This window comes from Porites lutea, chromosome 2 (genome assembly GCF_958299795.1).
Source record: "Porites lutea chromosome 2, jaPorLute2.1, whole genome shotgun sequence".
NCBI lineage: Eukaryota > Metazoa > Cnidaria > Anthozoa > Scleractinia > Poritidae > Porites > Porites lutea.
The window spans coordinates 2,552,140-2,567,500 of NC_133202.1; the positions used below are offsets into that span (position 1 = coordinate 2,552,140).

The window sequence follows — 15,361 nt, forward strand, 5'->3', positions numbered from 1 at the left end:
GCGCCAAAACGTTTCTAAAAATAAAGCGGTCCGTGAAAACGTTGTGACACGAGCGCATGGAAGTTGCTCGCTCCAGGTTATGGGTTCCTGTATGCATTTTTATTACAGAAATGTGTAGCGGGCCGCCATACCTCCTCGACCCCCATGCTGATTCATCTGACAATTTTCCACGAGCGTAGAGGGAGGGTGAGTTTTCGGTGTTCAATTAACAAGTCAGCGGTGTCCTTAACCACTGCAGTAGCTAGTTGATGTATGGGAATATATATTGTACCCACTTGTATCAATGATGTAGCTGCATCCCAGCAGGGATCGAAATGACGAGGATGATTGAATTGGGGCAAAAATCAAAACCAAGAAGAAAACTCTAGGACTTCCAATATTACCCAAAAAAATCTCTGGACCAAAAATTTAACCCCCAAAAAGTCCCATGCCGAATTTCCGAGCCTTAAATATTACCAAGCATTAAATGATGTAACACGAAAAATAAAAACAATAGAAAAAAACAAACTGTAATCTACGAAAATGAAAGGATTTCAATAAAAAACAGCGTACCTTGCATAAAATGTGTGTTACGTCTCTCCTGTGTGGTCCATGGGCCGATTTATGGCCTTTTTATGGGTTGTATTATAAACGTTTTTCACTCTATATATAAGGATTACCAAGTTTGGGATTTCGAACCGGCCCGACGGATCCACCGAAGGAAAATGACCGTAAATTCGCTCCAACGGCTCCAATTGCCACCAAATTCCGCTTAGGTAACACATGATAGATCTCCTTTCCATTCGTGATCTTTCTTCAAGACACTTGCTCGGGGTGGGTGGCAAAACATTACCCGCTTAGACAACCTATAGACAGGGTAGCTGAGCTGGCCCGCTTTACCGGGCAGCGTCAGTTTATGTGTTACATGTAATTATTTCCTTATATATAGAGAAAACAGTTTACAATACAACCCATAAAACGGCCACAAGTCGGCCCATAGACCACACAGGAGAGACGTAACACACATTTTATGTAAGATACGCTGTTTTTTATTAAAACCCTTTCATTTTCGTTGGTTAGAGAGGAGATAGGTTTTTTTTTTTACAAATCCTTTTATTTCGAAAGTTACGCAACAATGCCGATGCTCGAGCTTGGGCTACCTGTGCCGGGGTACATAGACACTACCACGAATCTTCAGATCCTTTTAAAAACCCCCTCCCCCCCCCCCCCCCCCACCCCAGAATCAATCGATCATCCCTGTCACTTGAATCGGAACTTGAAATCCGGAGTATCTAGCGAAACTACAACTCCAGCAGAGCTATACATATTTCTGAATTAGCCTGAGGTCTAGTATTTCAGTTTTGACCTTGAAATGGCGATTTATTACAGATATATAAGTGTTATACATGATAGTAAACACTGAATAACAATTCTCCCCCTGTATTGTTTATGCTTGAATGAACGAGGTCGAATTCAAAGCCCCGGAAGTACTATTCCTTTATATAAGCTATACAGGTATGTGACGCCCCATCGGGTAGGGTTTTTGCGCCGTTTTGGTCTGAAAACGGGTATAAACTTTGCCCTTTTTGGTCTGGAATCGGGTATGGTTTTGGGTGAACTACGGGAGTGTATGAACGTATTTATCGTTTCAATTCCAAATGAGTAGGAAAGAAAGAGAAATATGCGAATTCGAAATGGATTTGAATAATTTTTTTGTTTGCGCTCTAATCTAAGTAATGATAACATAATTTCTGCCTAAAGGCCAGGTCTGAAAACGGGTATGAGTTTTTGAGGTCTAGTCTGAAAACGGGTGCGGAAAATTACATTTTTTGTTCTGAAATCGGGTCAGGATTTGAAGAACCAGGCGGCACACCCCCACCAAGAATTCCCAGGAGTACCCCCCGGGATTCAAAGAAAGATATTTGTGGATCAAATAGGCCTTTTGCATTAGTTGATCACGTGATCAACTTCCGGAAAACACGAAAACAGTTCGCTTTTGAAACATTTTGTTAACTCGAGCTGAAAGAGTTAAACTCACCTCCCTCTACGCCCGTGGAAAATTGTCTCCCTTCATACTATAAATGCCTCGAAAAAGGCTCCTTAATTAAACACGAAAGTCCAAATTATTTTGTGGTGCAGTTGCCGTATTTCTGAGATGGCGTTATTCCCTTTGCAGCCAACTGTGCCTTGACGCGATCAATGTAGCTGGCGTCCGGATAGCCATAACTGCAACGAACAGATATTATCAAAATTAACTGAACAGATGTAAATTAGACAGCAAAAGTAATAGAAATTACGAGGTTTTTTGGAATCCTTTCCTTATTTATTGTAGTCAATCTGGCTACAATCACTAAGTTGAGTGGCAACACTGAAGAATAGACCTTTTTATCGATACTGCGCCATATTAAATTAATTCGATTTAAGAAGTATTATAGGATGCCCAGGGGGCATGAGCAAATTTCGTTTGTATTTTGGAGCGCTTTTCGGGACATTTTTTCTTAAAGTTTTCTTAGAATAAGATGGTAATGGGAAAAAAGATCCTTGTGCCGTGTTTGGATGTAATAATAATCGCATTTTTCTAGTTTAGTATTAGAAATATGGTCTTTTACTGTATATTTCTCGAGAAGGGGATCATTATTACATCAAAACACGGCACAAGGATCTTTTTTCCCATTACAATCTTATTCCAAGAAAACGTTAAGAAAAAATGTGCCGAAAAGCGATCGAAAATACAAACAAAATGTGCTCATGCCCCCTGGACATCCTATATTACTCCTTAAATCAAATTAATTCAATATGGCCGCCGTATCGGTAAAAAGGTCTATTACAAAGGGCGGGCGTGAGAGGGAGAAAAAGCCCCCCTTCCTCTCCCATCTCCTTTTAGGTTTGCTACGCTTGCTTTATACTATATTCTCTAGCAGTGAATATGCCAGCCTGGTAACCTAACTGTTGACTGAGAGTGGAGGGGTTTGTAAAAAAGGTTCAGGATCATAACGGAGCTTAAAAGACTATCACGACTTCTGTACCATACAGCAACTCTTCTCTGCTCTTCCTTTCGCCACGGATAGGGTACTACATCCAGTATTTTGTTTCAAATACCCGTTAAAAAAAGCGGTTAGAGACGCATTTTACGTACGTTCCCCTTGTTTTTGCTGTGAATGGAATTATGGTTTGATTTATTCCACTTTTTAAAAATACATTCTTCGCTTTGGCTGCTTAATACACTACCTGGCCGGTCCTCCACTTTGACTTGTTTTCAGTTCAATGTCGTTCCAAATAATCTTATTCTCTTCTCCTGTGGTGGGAGATGTCCCAATTGTAAACAGTAAACCTGCATTAAACGCCCTTTGAAGTAAATCGCATATTTCTTTTCCCACTGAATTGTGTGGTAGAAAGGCTTTGGTGTATAAAGGACTGTAAGACTTCCCCGGATTAGGATGTTGTGGACCTGCAATACATAATCATATGCAATTCAGAAAGCATGAATTCAAGATTTTCAGACCTGGCAACCATTCACTGCGTTTATCACACATTGAGGAAACCGGCAACTATTTAGAACCTTTGAAAAATTGTATTTTAAATGAGATTAATTTAATTTTGTAGTAAGCCAAAAAAACCCTGACCTTCAGGTTAGATATCAGGATTTAGAATACGCATTGCATGTTGCACTGAAATGGATCCAGGAATTTTTGATAGGGGGTGTCCAGAGTTGTGTACACTTTTAAAATGCTTTAACAAGACGCAGCTTTGAAAGATCTCAGTTTTCGTCAGTATAAACAAGCTTGTTATATACAATTACATACAATATTCGATAGTTGAAAGGCATTGCCGGTGCAATGCAAGATTCATCTTTAAGCTCCCAGATAAAAGTTGTAGGCGATTTTTCGCCGGTAAGATCAGTTTCAGAAGAGTTACACGGCCTACCCGCTACTAAACAGTCATCTGATGCGATGATGTATTTAGGGGGATCGGAATCCCTGGAGCATTCCCCTAGATCCTCTACTGGTGTATTTGCGCACATAATATGAATGTTGCCTTTTTTGGACATTAATGTATATCTTAAAAAACAAGAAAAAGTAATTAAATCAAATTAATAATCATCCTTCCTTTCGCTTGGGAAGTTAAAAAGGAACCATTTAAGGGACATCAAATATTTTAATTGATTTTATACTCCGTCGGTTTTATGAAGTATTCTTCCTAATAAGCGCTACAGACTCACATTACCAGACCAAGCTGTTTAGTTGTGGCAAGAAAACACGCAAGAATGACTTTCTAACCAGAGATATGTGATAATTTGATACGAGTCCCAAACAATGTCTTTCATGGGGAAGTCAATATAATTAATAATAAATTGTTTGCCTGATGACATTTTACAAAATCCCTAATCTTCCGTTTTTGAGCTGAGTGACTGTTTCCTCCTTCAGTTGTGGTATTTGCTTCATGTTATATTACCCTAGTCGCAAATGTTCAAGACCTCATGCATCAGTTTGAGTAAAGTTCTTGGACCTTTTCTACGGGAAAAGCCTTTACAATTTGATTTAAACACGATGCTTCTAGTAAGGCCTCAGGGCCGGGATAAAACTAACGAATTTCAAGGTACCTTGAATTCCTTCTTCGAACTTGAAATACATGACAATAATGTCACAATCTTCGTACCCCGGTAGAGAATTCTGTGTCACGGTTACCCAAGTCATGCACCCAGTGGGCTGGTTTCCTTGACGAAGACTCTCTTTCTGGCATTGTGGACAGATCGGCGCCTCCTCAAGAGAGAGTTTGATGCAGGATGTACAGTAGTGGTGATCACGACCACATTTTGATGGGTAAACAGGCTCGTTGTTTTCCAAACACATCAAGCAGTTTGATTTGCTCTTCATCCCACTCGATAGAGATTGCCCTAAATGTTGGTGATTTCGGAGGAATGAGTGTTCTATAGGTGCTTAAAAAGTAGTGAGTTCTGTAAACTGAAGCATTTAATTTCTTAAGTGTAAGTTGACTTAAAAATGACGGATCTAGGCTCTAATGGGGGTGATAAGACTAGACTAAGGAAGAAATAAGTATAGGCATGTTTAAATGCACCCACCTTGACCTGAACTTTTGAATGCTTCCTGCATCATTGCCTCTTTTGGTGGGGGGGTCAATCGATCTTGTGAAGACTCATTGTGACCCTTCGGTGGCAGCGCACCATTTGGTTTGGCGCTCTCGGTATTTTCAGCGGAAGGAGACTCCTCATTTCCATCGTTCGCATATCCCCCAGATTCTAACGAACTTTCGCCTTGATTTGGCATCATTTCACCACTAGTCAAACTATTTTTCAAATCTTGATGATCACTGATGTGCGATTCATCAGTTACTGGTTTTTCTGTCGGAATCGCCCTGGAGGGGTCGACGGGATTACAGGCATCACTATCTTGGTTCTTACTCTTGGGATTTTGTATCATCCCAGATCTTTGGGATTCACAGACCTCCATTTCATTCTGATCTCCTCCCTCACGCATCTCGTGGAGTTGTGCAGGTTGTTTTCCTTCTTTTGTCACATCAAGTTCAAGGGGCGAAAAAGTAGTCGTGGAGCCTTTATCTCTTCCATGCGTCGTCGACGTTCTTTCCAAATAAGTGTTTCCATTTGTTGTTGCCGATGTTTCCTTTCCAGGCGAGTTTTGAAAATTTGGTGCGAGATTGCCTCTTCCCTTTCCAAACACGGATTTTCCAACGTTACCTCCGTCGCTTTTAGCTAAACCTTCCACGGAACTAGATCCATTGCCCTTTTTCTCATGGCTCTTTTCCTTATCAGGTGCTTGGTTGACGCTCTCTGGCTCACTGAGCTTCTTTAAATGCTCATTAGCTTGGTGGGGAGAGGACCCTCCGTTCACACTATTAGGTACAGTAATGTCAGCGCTGTTCTCAGCCTCCTTTTCGTTATCTAGTTGTGAATTACCATCTCTGTTCTCTTGCCTTTCTCCTACAAGAGGGTTGTTTTCATCGCCACCGCGTGATTCATCCTTCAAAAGAGATGAATCTTTTCGCTTATCAACTGCCGAGTGTGGGCTAGGAGCAGAGGTATCGCCCTTTTTCCCACGGTCGTTTCGAACATTAGGTGACTCACTGAAGCTGTGTAATACATTTTCGTTTTTCAAATTATCAGTAGCTTGTTGGGGAATAGACCCTTGCTTCATACCACCAGATAAAGTAACGTTAGGGATTTTCTTGTTATTCGCTAAGTTGTTTGGCGGTGAGCTACCACCTATGTTCTCTTCTCGTTGCCCTTGGAGAGAGTTGCCATCGCTGCCCTGTGTTTCATCCGTCAAAGGAGATGAATCTTCTGGCTCATCAACTGGTGAATGTGGGGTAGGAGGAGTTACTCCATGCTCATCGGACAGACTTTCTCGTGTAGGCAGTGTTTTTGGCGATGGCTCTTTGGAAAGGTAGCGTTTAACAAACTCTTCTTGAAAGACGCTTAACGTCGGCTCATCAATGATGACGATGCGCACGTCACGCAGGGTACTGAATTCGGCTTCTTCACTCGAGCTAAATGCTTCTACTGCACTTAGCATAATTTGAGCGCAAATTTCTTTCGGCATACCAAAAATACCAGAACTGATTGCTGTAAGAGCTATGGAAGAAAGTTCTAAATCCACTGCTGCAATATGAAGGCTTTCCATACAAGCTTTGTGAAGAAAATGCTTGCAATCCTCTTTCCCATGTTTCTTCCACTCTGGACCAACTGTGTGAATCACATAGCGACAGGGAAGACTACCGGCACATGTATAAGTAGCCCTGCCAACATCAAGTGGCCCATACTTCTGTACTATCCACGTAGACTCGACTTGTATCTGACGTCCCCCTTTGCTCACTATTGCAGCAGCCACTCCACCGCCGTGTCGAAGCCACTCATTGGCTGCATTGACGATGGCGTCAACCCGCTCATCAGTGATATCTCCCTGATATAAGGATAACTTCACTTCGTTACTCAGTTCATGTTTCAAATGTTGTGTCAACGAATGCTGACCTTGCTGCGGTATTTCGTTTTTCGAGCGAGCATCAAAACGTTTGTTGCCTTGTCTTGGCTTGGCCTTTTTTCCGTCTTTGTCAATGGTTAAGCCAAGTTCTTCCTTCAAAGACTGAACTGACTTTTTCATGCTTTTCTTCTCTGCATACACCACTAACAATCCCTCTGTTTTTTCAATGATCATCGGATTTTCAGCCTCGGCAGTGGCAACAGCCTCTTGGATAAATGCAGTGTCAGCATCTTTTGGCGGATTAACCTCTTCTCGTCCAATGTTTGGGATAAATTTCTGGTAAAGATCAATGAAAGCATCGCAACCTTGTTGGAAGTGGTTCTGCTTGGCTGTAATCTTACTAGGCCGTATAAACACTTGGGACATGTTTTCATCACATCTCATCTTCACGCAGGATTTTTCTTCTATTTCTTGAAGTTTTTTACTCAATACGCGTTTCAGCAATTTCATAAACAGCGGTTGAACTTCAAATTTGCTGAAATCGTCGTTGTCGCCATAACTGGCGACCTTCTTTTCTCGTTTCATCTGCTGGCTCACCAGGCACTGAAGAAGTTTATGCGCTTCTTCAATTTGATCGAACGTTCCTGTCTTAATAACAACCTCAGTGTCTTTTCGATATTCCAATTCTACGCCCGTGTTCTCCTTAACGATTTCGAGGATGTCCTCAGATTGTCGAGGTGAGAGGTGGATGCTCTCAAAACACACACGCGCCTTCACTTCTTTAAAAACCTAATACACGTAAAAAATTTGATAGTGCCTTGTTATTTACAATGAACCTAAGTGAAGCTTCAGCCTCGTGTTTTGTTCATATATGGGAAGTAATTTAAAAGGGCACAAGAGAGGAAAAATACAGTAATATAGATCATTTTTGTATCATAACTTGGTTTAGGTTACCCTGGCCATGCAGTAACAGTTCTCTAGTATAACAGCTTCTTTGGTACTCTGTTGTTATCCATTCTATATATGCATGTGACCCGGCCACCCAAGGTTTTTCTCAATTAATTGACAGGGAAATGGTTGGGAGGGTTAGCAAAAAACATGCTTCATAAAGAGGATGGTCTGAAAAATTTGAATGGGCTTTCCTATTTGCAGTAGTAGGGAACTTAAGAACCACGACGACGGCTTGGTCGACGACTACCGGAAGTGAGTTACACTGTACTGCGCAAGCGCGACCAGTAAATTTCGTCGTCGTGGTGTCGTCGACGACGCCGAACAAAGAAGAATCACGTCGTCCTGCAGTCCACTAGTTTCGGCAGGTATAAATCCATTGCTTTATGTGATTTTTGACCGCTTAATCCAGGTATCGTTCCTTTTTTCTCCTAACAAGCGATGTTGATTGAAAATTCGACTAATGAATTGATTTTACTTTGAAGAATGACAACAGCTGAGGAGGCCGAGCGAGCGAGCGAACTCGTAAGTGAATTGTGATAAATTTATTTGTACGTATTTAGGCAAGGAAAATCATATTTCTTTAATATAGAGGAAACAAACTTTATATGGAAAACAGCTATCACATCAGAATGTCTCTTTTTCGAAATCTAAACTCTGACAGACACTCGGACTCGGTCATCTCATTCAAGTTGAAAGTAGCCTGCGTAGCAAGCGTTTCTGTGCGGTTTAGGAGAAAAGAACGAGGAACGAGAGTCAAAGACCGCGAGAAAAGTGGCGCAAGTATAAGAGCGGAAAGGGGGTGAGGAAGAAAGGAAGGAAACGCTTGCAGACAAACCCCAGGATTTTGAAAACCACCTTGCCTAGTCCCTGTACGGCGTCTTTACAGGCCCTCTCGGTCAATGCATTTCGTTGACGTAACCGAGACGAAAGGCCGGGAGACGCCTAGACAATCTCTGTGTGCGCATGCGTGAGCATTTTTGAAAAGTTCACACGGTCAACTGAAATAATCTATAAATAACTTTGCGCGTGAATATCCTTCGCTTCAAGATCGGCACGCTATTACAAAAATAACTAACCTGGTTTCTGTTATTAATGAACAAAAATATTACTTTGAATCGGAAAGAATACTACTGTAACGTGCAAGTAATTTCTCTTTTAGTTCATTTTCAAATGAACCATTAAAATGATATTTCTTTATTGATAAAAAGACTTGAAACAGTAGTTTGTTGACGTTCTACCAAATTTAGAGACCAAATTCATGATCAACAGCCTGTCCGATTAGTTTGATAAGCTTCCAAAGCCAAAAATTAAATGACATAAAATATTTCGAATTGAAATGATGACGAGAAATTTATAGGAGCAAGCGAAAATAGAGAAAAGAAAGATAGCTTTTCATATCCAAGAATAAATATAAACTTATTTCTTTAGCTTACCTTCCGATTCTTGATCAAATAATTTTTTTGCGACGCTGTTTTGCTTAGCCTACAAATAGTTTTTGACATGAAATAAAGTTCAGATTAGTTTAATGAGATAAATGAAAAAGAAAGGCCAAAGGACTTTCAACATTGAAAACGTGCATAGAATAAAAATGCTCGGTTTATCCTCTGTTCTCTCCATGACTGCTGGACATCTCAGTTCATCATCGGGGAAAAGTTATTGACAGCTAGCAGCTCGCCCGCTTCCAAAAGCTCCGCTCCAAGAGAGACAAAATGTCTCACTTCTCTGAGTTTGTCTAGGCCTCAAAAACTTTCTCGGACCACGTGACCCGAGACGCATCGGCCTCGCATAATAATGAGGCCTAGGGACTAGGCAAAAAACCACCCACTTGGGTTGTCATACCTGAGTTCGCGCACCGACATTTGATGCTGTCATCGACTGTCATAATTGACCAATAAAATGTTTGGCCTTCTGTGGAGCGGAAAGGACCCGTTTGTGAAACCAAAATAATTTTTTTTTGTATTTTGGAACGCGTGGACGGCGTTAATGGTGAAATCTAAATGAATCCGATCGATCAATGCAGGCTTTGTACATTTGTCTTCTTAATCCGTCTAAAAGGAAGGACCGGAAGGGGTGAGTGAAGTTTAAAAGTATTAGCTCCAAACCTCCAGAAGGTTGGATTTGAAGGGGTAAAATGTGACAAGCATTCAAGTCTAGTATTTTCGATCTGCGACGCGTATTTGTACAAGGTCAAAGCTCAGCTAGACAGAACGGCTTACCGTTCTCGCCACGGCACAGACAACTAGAGTGCTCTTGTAAAAGCATCTAAGAACAAAGCTTACCCGGCAACTGATGAAGTTCGCGTGGAGAACCAAGCAGAAATTTTGACTGAGTCACAATGCAGGTCTTCCTAGTTGATGTAGCTTCAGTTTAAGGTGCAATCCATTCTTCGAAATTTGTTTCTGTAAATCACTATCCGAGAGAATTTAACATCCCGCAAAAAAAAAAAAACCAAAAACAAAAAACACTGACGAGCTGGGCCCAGCATGACAAAACATTGCAGGAAACCATCGCATTCCCTGACAAAAGAAAATCGCTTTTAGTTATTCAGATCCAGGAGACAAATTATACGACCTGAAACCCTTATAAAGTCGCAAGAAGAGCTTTGTGTTTCAAAAGACGTTGAAGAAAATGCTCTTACATTGGAGGGCAAATCTTGCAGACCGGAATAAACAATAACCACAGGAAATTAATACGCGTGTCACGTACCATACATGACCTCTCAGTATGAAACAAACCTTTTATCGACACATGTCAATATTGTTCGACTAGCCGAGCCAATCAGGCGCTGCGTTCGCTGGCGAACGCAGGTTTTCAAAACCGAGGGGTTTGTCTGCAAGCGTTTCCTTCCTTCCCTTCCCCCTCCCCCTCTTTCACTTTTTGGCTCTCGTTTCATTTCTCGCGCGGTGAAAACCGAAAGTCCCCTTCCTTGGTATTTCTTTGCTCCGAAACCAAACGGAAACGCTTGCTACGCAGGCTAAGTTGAAAGTTGAATAATTTCGTACGGAAAGTAGGTGTATTTCCACTCGAAAAGGTCAGACAACACAAAAAATTTTTCATCGTCAATGAAATTAGACGTACGGCTTGAACAAATAAGATCTTGCATTGTTTTGAAAGACGCCATCGGAAAAACTTTGTTGTGAACGAACATCACAGTTTTACATCTGTGTTTACATTCAGTGTCGTCGTCGTCGACCTGCCGACCGACTGCATCTTAACTTTCCTTTTTCCCGCCGAAACTGACGTTCTCGTTCCAGTCTTTTCCCAGTCAACAGACGTCGTCGTCGTGAACTTCGTCGTGGTTCTCAAGTTCCCTAGTTCTAGACCCTCGGCGTGATGATCGATCGATTACCGCCGTGTACCAATTAAGTATGATGAAACACAAAAGACATAATGATTCCGAGGGACTAAACACCGTCTTTTTTTTCACTTCGGTACTACGAAACGGTAATCATTATGACAGTCTGTTCCAACCAGGGGGGCAGACTATGGGGATGAAACGAAGAAGAGAAATGTCCAAGGGGGGCGACAAAATGGGGAGGAAAGTCCCAACTATCTGAACGCCTGAAACATTTTGGGCCTCCTCCGCTCGCCATTACTTTATGAAGATTTTGTGTCTTTTGTGCTCTTGTAATCATTTATTTCTGTGGGAATTAAATAAAATACAAATACCAGAAATACAAATACCTGACGGGCTTCGGTCGGAATAAATAGACAAAGTTTCAAGTTCGATCCGTCAAGTGTGTGATGATGTTCCAAGACTCTCGCAGCGACTAAGTCAAAAGTAGAACAATAACATACAACACCAATAAAATCTTAGATCGAAATATGTTGACGGAATATTGAGCTCAACGACGAAGCCGGAAGTAAGTTCCGCATATTTATAGCCTGGCAATTTTTAAATTATGGTCAAATAAAAGCAAAATGCACTGAAAATGTAACAAGAACCAAGCTCTATATACAGACCTTCATTTTTGTCAAAAGTTACAACAGCTGTGCCTTTGCTGGGAATATGCACATGACTGATCTCCCCTCCGCCATTCTTTTGCCGTTGAAAATAAATAACAATGTCTTCACCTGTAGTCTGCGGTGCTATATTCGTCACCACCAAGCTCCTTGCCGCTTGCTCTCGAGTTAGAACCTTCCCTTCAGATCCGTTCGACAAAATGTCATTCGGGAAACTCGCCATTTAGGAGGCTGATTCAGTGGGGAAATTATCCTCCAAAGTGCGAGTATACAGTATTCCGCAACTGCCCTTCCGAGAAAGATAAGGAGTAGGACTGGAACCAAAAATAAGTCATTATTGTTGGGGATTCCCGGAACTACGATGAGGTCACTTCCGCTTTAAACGTTCGATTTCTCAGAAAACTAGTCGCTGCACTTCGTATGTAGAAGCTCGGTGCTGGCTCTCTCTTTCAAGGGGCTACGATCGGCTACGATACGAAAAAATGTCTAGTTCCATCATTGTGCGAAAGGAAGAAGACATTGGTGACATCGATCCAACGAGTATTTCACGAAGCGTGTTTGTAACAGGCTTCAATCCCGCGACAAAATGTGAGGACCTTATTATTCATTTCCAGCGTAAGAAAAATGGCGGCGGGGATATCGACAGCATCGTCATCAGTAAGAAGGGAACTGCAGTAATAACATTTGATGATCGTAAAGGTGAGATGAAATCTAATGTGTCTAGCGAACTTGAATAGACTGAAGCGAAATTTGGATTACGGCGAATGTGTCTTAAATTAATATAGTAAATGTTGGGATTAGGATCTACTTTCTTGATTAGACTCGGCGGTCTTCCTTCACTTTCGAGCAGGCATACTTTCGTAGTCTGTTAAGAACGTCTTAAGCAATTTCTTTTGTTGCAGTGGAATATTCAATTCTGCTCGTCAACATTTTTCAGCTTTGGCTGAACATGTGAACAGTCGCTCCTGGTTTTACTTTACATCTTATCCTTACAAACACTTTCACTGTTATGTAGAGCAGACGTTTGCTCGCGTGACGCAAGTATATTTTTGATGGCTGAAACTAGAGAGAGAGGGAATTATGTTTTCTAAATTAACCTTCCCAGACTAAGCTCTCTCAGGACAAATGTTTGTCGAGTTTACCTGGAGTTTAATAGTTTTACTCGCTTTCTGCTAGCTGCTTTTGTGAACGAAATTAGCATTAACGGGCGGGCTTGGATACCGTCGATTTCATCTTAGTGTGACCGAGCAATGAAACAAAAATACTAGAAAGTTACATGAAAATGAAATTAGTTTAAATCTGGTTAAGGCGACCTTCGCTCTTGTAGTCGTCGACCCAAAATGACTGATCTAAAAGCAAAGAAAGTCAGTTTCACTTTCATAATGAGCTTGAATATAAATAATGTTTGACAGATTTTGGTCACCCAATCAGATCACTCCGTAAATCAAGAGCAAATGTCACGCAAGTTAACTCTGTACGAAATATAACAGTTTAAATAGTCGGTACGAAACCTGTTGGAAATCTTTACAAACAGATACTAGGAGGGTACCGAGGGAATAACCTGCATAAACGTATCTGACGGCCTTAAAAGTTATTAAAATGTTGAGATTAAAAGCATTTACAACCGTGGCAAAGTTGTGGCAACCTTTACGTACCATGTCCATATCTGTTAATATTGCCAGTTGTGAAACGTGCTTTTAGCGTGGCTCACGAGTGTAAAACCATATTAACTTGGATGATATGTACAGTTAACGCGATTTTTACTCTGTTCTTCTAGTTGTTTCATCACTTCTGCAGCATAAACAGGAATTTGAGGGAATGGTTTTAACAGTCGCACCATATTTAAATACTTTACTCAGCAAAAGTGACAAGTACTTTGAGGTAATAGTTAACCTTTGGTATTTTTTGTGTTTGGTGAAACGACTGGTAGTTTAGGTTTAAAATTAGTTGAAGTCGCTACTTAACTCCAAAAGCACCTGACGCTTTTGCTTTTAAAAGAGGCCATGCACCATTTAAAAAACACCAAGAACACTGGATTTGCGCCGGTGATGTTTGGAACACCAAAATTTCCGTGCCGTTACCTTGCCACAACATTTTTTCACTGTGATAGTTCACCGTATACGTAGTACTGAACTTTTCCCCCAACAAAGTACTTTAGCTAAACATTTTTGCCAGGCAGAACAGGTTTATGCACAGGGCCCAGACTCACAACAGCCTTCTGGAAGCTAAATTATAAGGATTTGTATGAACTTGTATGGGAATTTATCGCTTAAAATGCACATAAACAGCCATTAAAGTGTCCAAACCTCATAAAGAGTTGTGTCTGTGTTGTTTTCTTACCGTTTCCTGCCTTATAAACGCCATTTTAGCAAGATTTGATGTAAGTTTTGGTTTCTCACCCACTAAGAAAAAGACAAGGGATTTAAAACTCGGCTGTACTAGGCTTTCCGAAGAAAAAGCTCCAAAAATTACCACCATTCCAGTCCAATCCCGAACTTCGCTTGAGCATCCTTCCTTCCTTGTCAATTTAGTTCCAAACATCGAGCCATGATGGTATGGGTGGAATGTGCTTTAGGCGACGAGAGATAAGGCTAGCATAAGAATGGTTGTGCGACGTTGTCAACATCAGAAACGCACTTTGCAGTATTTTCCTTTGGTCTCAATGTGCCAGAATGAGGTAATGAGAGAGCGCATAATATGGGTTAGATCGTATGTCTAACTCCTGCTCGTCTTTCTTTCATAACAGGTTTTTGAAGTGGTCTCTGCAGAACTTTGCTTAGAATTTGTGGAATATTTATCCCGCAAAAAAACCAAAGCTCTCTTGAAAGACATGAAAGCCAGGACTGGCGTCGGGTGGATTGAATCAAGCGAGAGTTTCATTATGTCAGGAACTTTTAAGCAAGTGGAGGAGGCTCATTCCTTTTTGCAGGAGAATGCAAGTCAGTCTTATGGAATAGTGGTTTCCAATTGCCCGAAAAGAAACGAGTCGGGGTCTGAAGAAAATGAAGGCGTCAAGCCTCTGCTTGATGACAAGGATGACACTAAAGAAGATATAAGTCAAAACGGACCACCTACAGCAGCTGCGAATAAAGAAATTCACCGTCCTGAAAGATTTAGCGACGAGGCACACGAAGATTCCATGGTCAATTCTGGCTTTGAGATTCAGCCTAAGATACTCGAAGTTTTTGTGAAAGCGCATAAGAAAGAACTTGAAGACATCGAGATTAAATACCACGTTGAAATTCCCAGAAAAGCGGATGGAAAGAAACTTAGCCTAAAGCCAAAAGATGCTTGTACAACCGAGTATTACGAACAAGCTTGCAACCAATTCATCTCTCTGTACCAAAACACGTACCAACAAGTAAAAATGCAGCGCTTTTCGCTCAAAACTGAGACAAATATAATAAGTGCACGTAAAACAATTAGTAAAATGGGTAAACATTTCCCAGTATCGGTAGAAATTGGCAAGAATCAGAAACAATGGGGACTTTATGGAGAAGCAAGCCACATTGAAG

General features: G+C 41.2%; 2 protein-coding genes across 3 annotated transcripts in view; one reads left to right on the top strand and one right to left on the bottom strand.

Annotated features, from left to right (window-relative positions):
• Positions 1-1,239: 1,239 nt before the first annotated feature.
• On the bottom strand, positions 1,240-12,128 carry LOC140927393 (uncharacterized). 2 transcript variants are annotated; one of them, XM_073377034.1, is made up of 6 exons: positions 11,847-12,128; positions 11,568-11,653; positions 5,060-7,721; positions 4,580-4,873; positions 3,208-3,427; positions 1,240-2,205 (listed from the first exon to the last, which is right to left on the bottom strand). In XM_073377034.1, exons 1-6 carry the CDS (start codon positions 12,067-12,069, stop codon positions 2,103-2,105), a joined length of 3,588 nt encoding a protein of 1,195 aa, XP_073233135.1. In that variant the 5' UTR covers positions 12,070-12,128; the 3' UTR covers positions 1,240-2,102. The 2 variants fall into 2 exon arrangements, with proteins under 2 accessions (XP_073233135.1, XP_073233136.1); XM_073377035.1 differs by lacking the exon at positions 4,580-4,873.
• A 182-nt stretch (positions 12,129-12,310) lies between these two features.
• LOC140927395 (uncharacterized) overlaps positions 12,311-15,361 on the top strand; it is a 12,872-nt gene continuing 9,821 nt past the window's right edge. The window contains exons 1-3 of the mRNA XM_073377039.1: positions 12,311-12,545; positions 13,624-13,727; positions 14,593-15,361. The exon at positions 14,593-15,361 is cut by the window's right edge and continues 168 nt beyond it. Of these exons, the coding sequence (XP_073233140.1) occupies positions 12,329-12,545; positions 13,624-13,727; positions 14,593-15,361 (1,090 nt within the window). The 5' untranslated portion in view covers positions 12,311-12,328. The remainder of the gene's footprint in view (positions 12,546-13,623; positions 13,728-14,592) is intronic.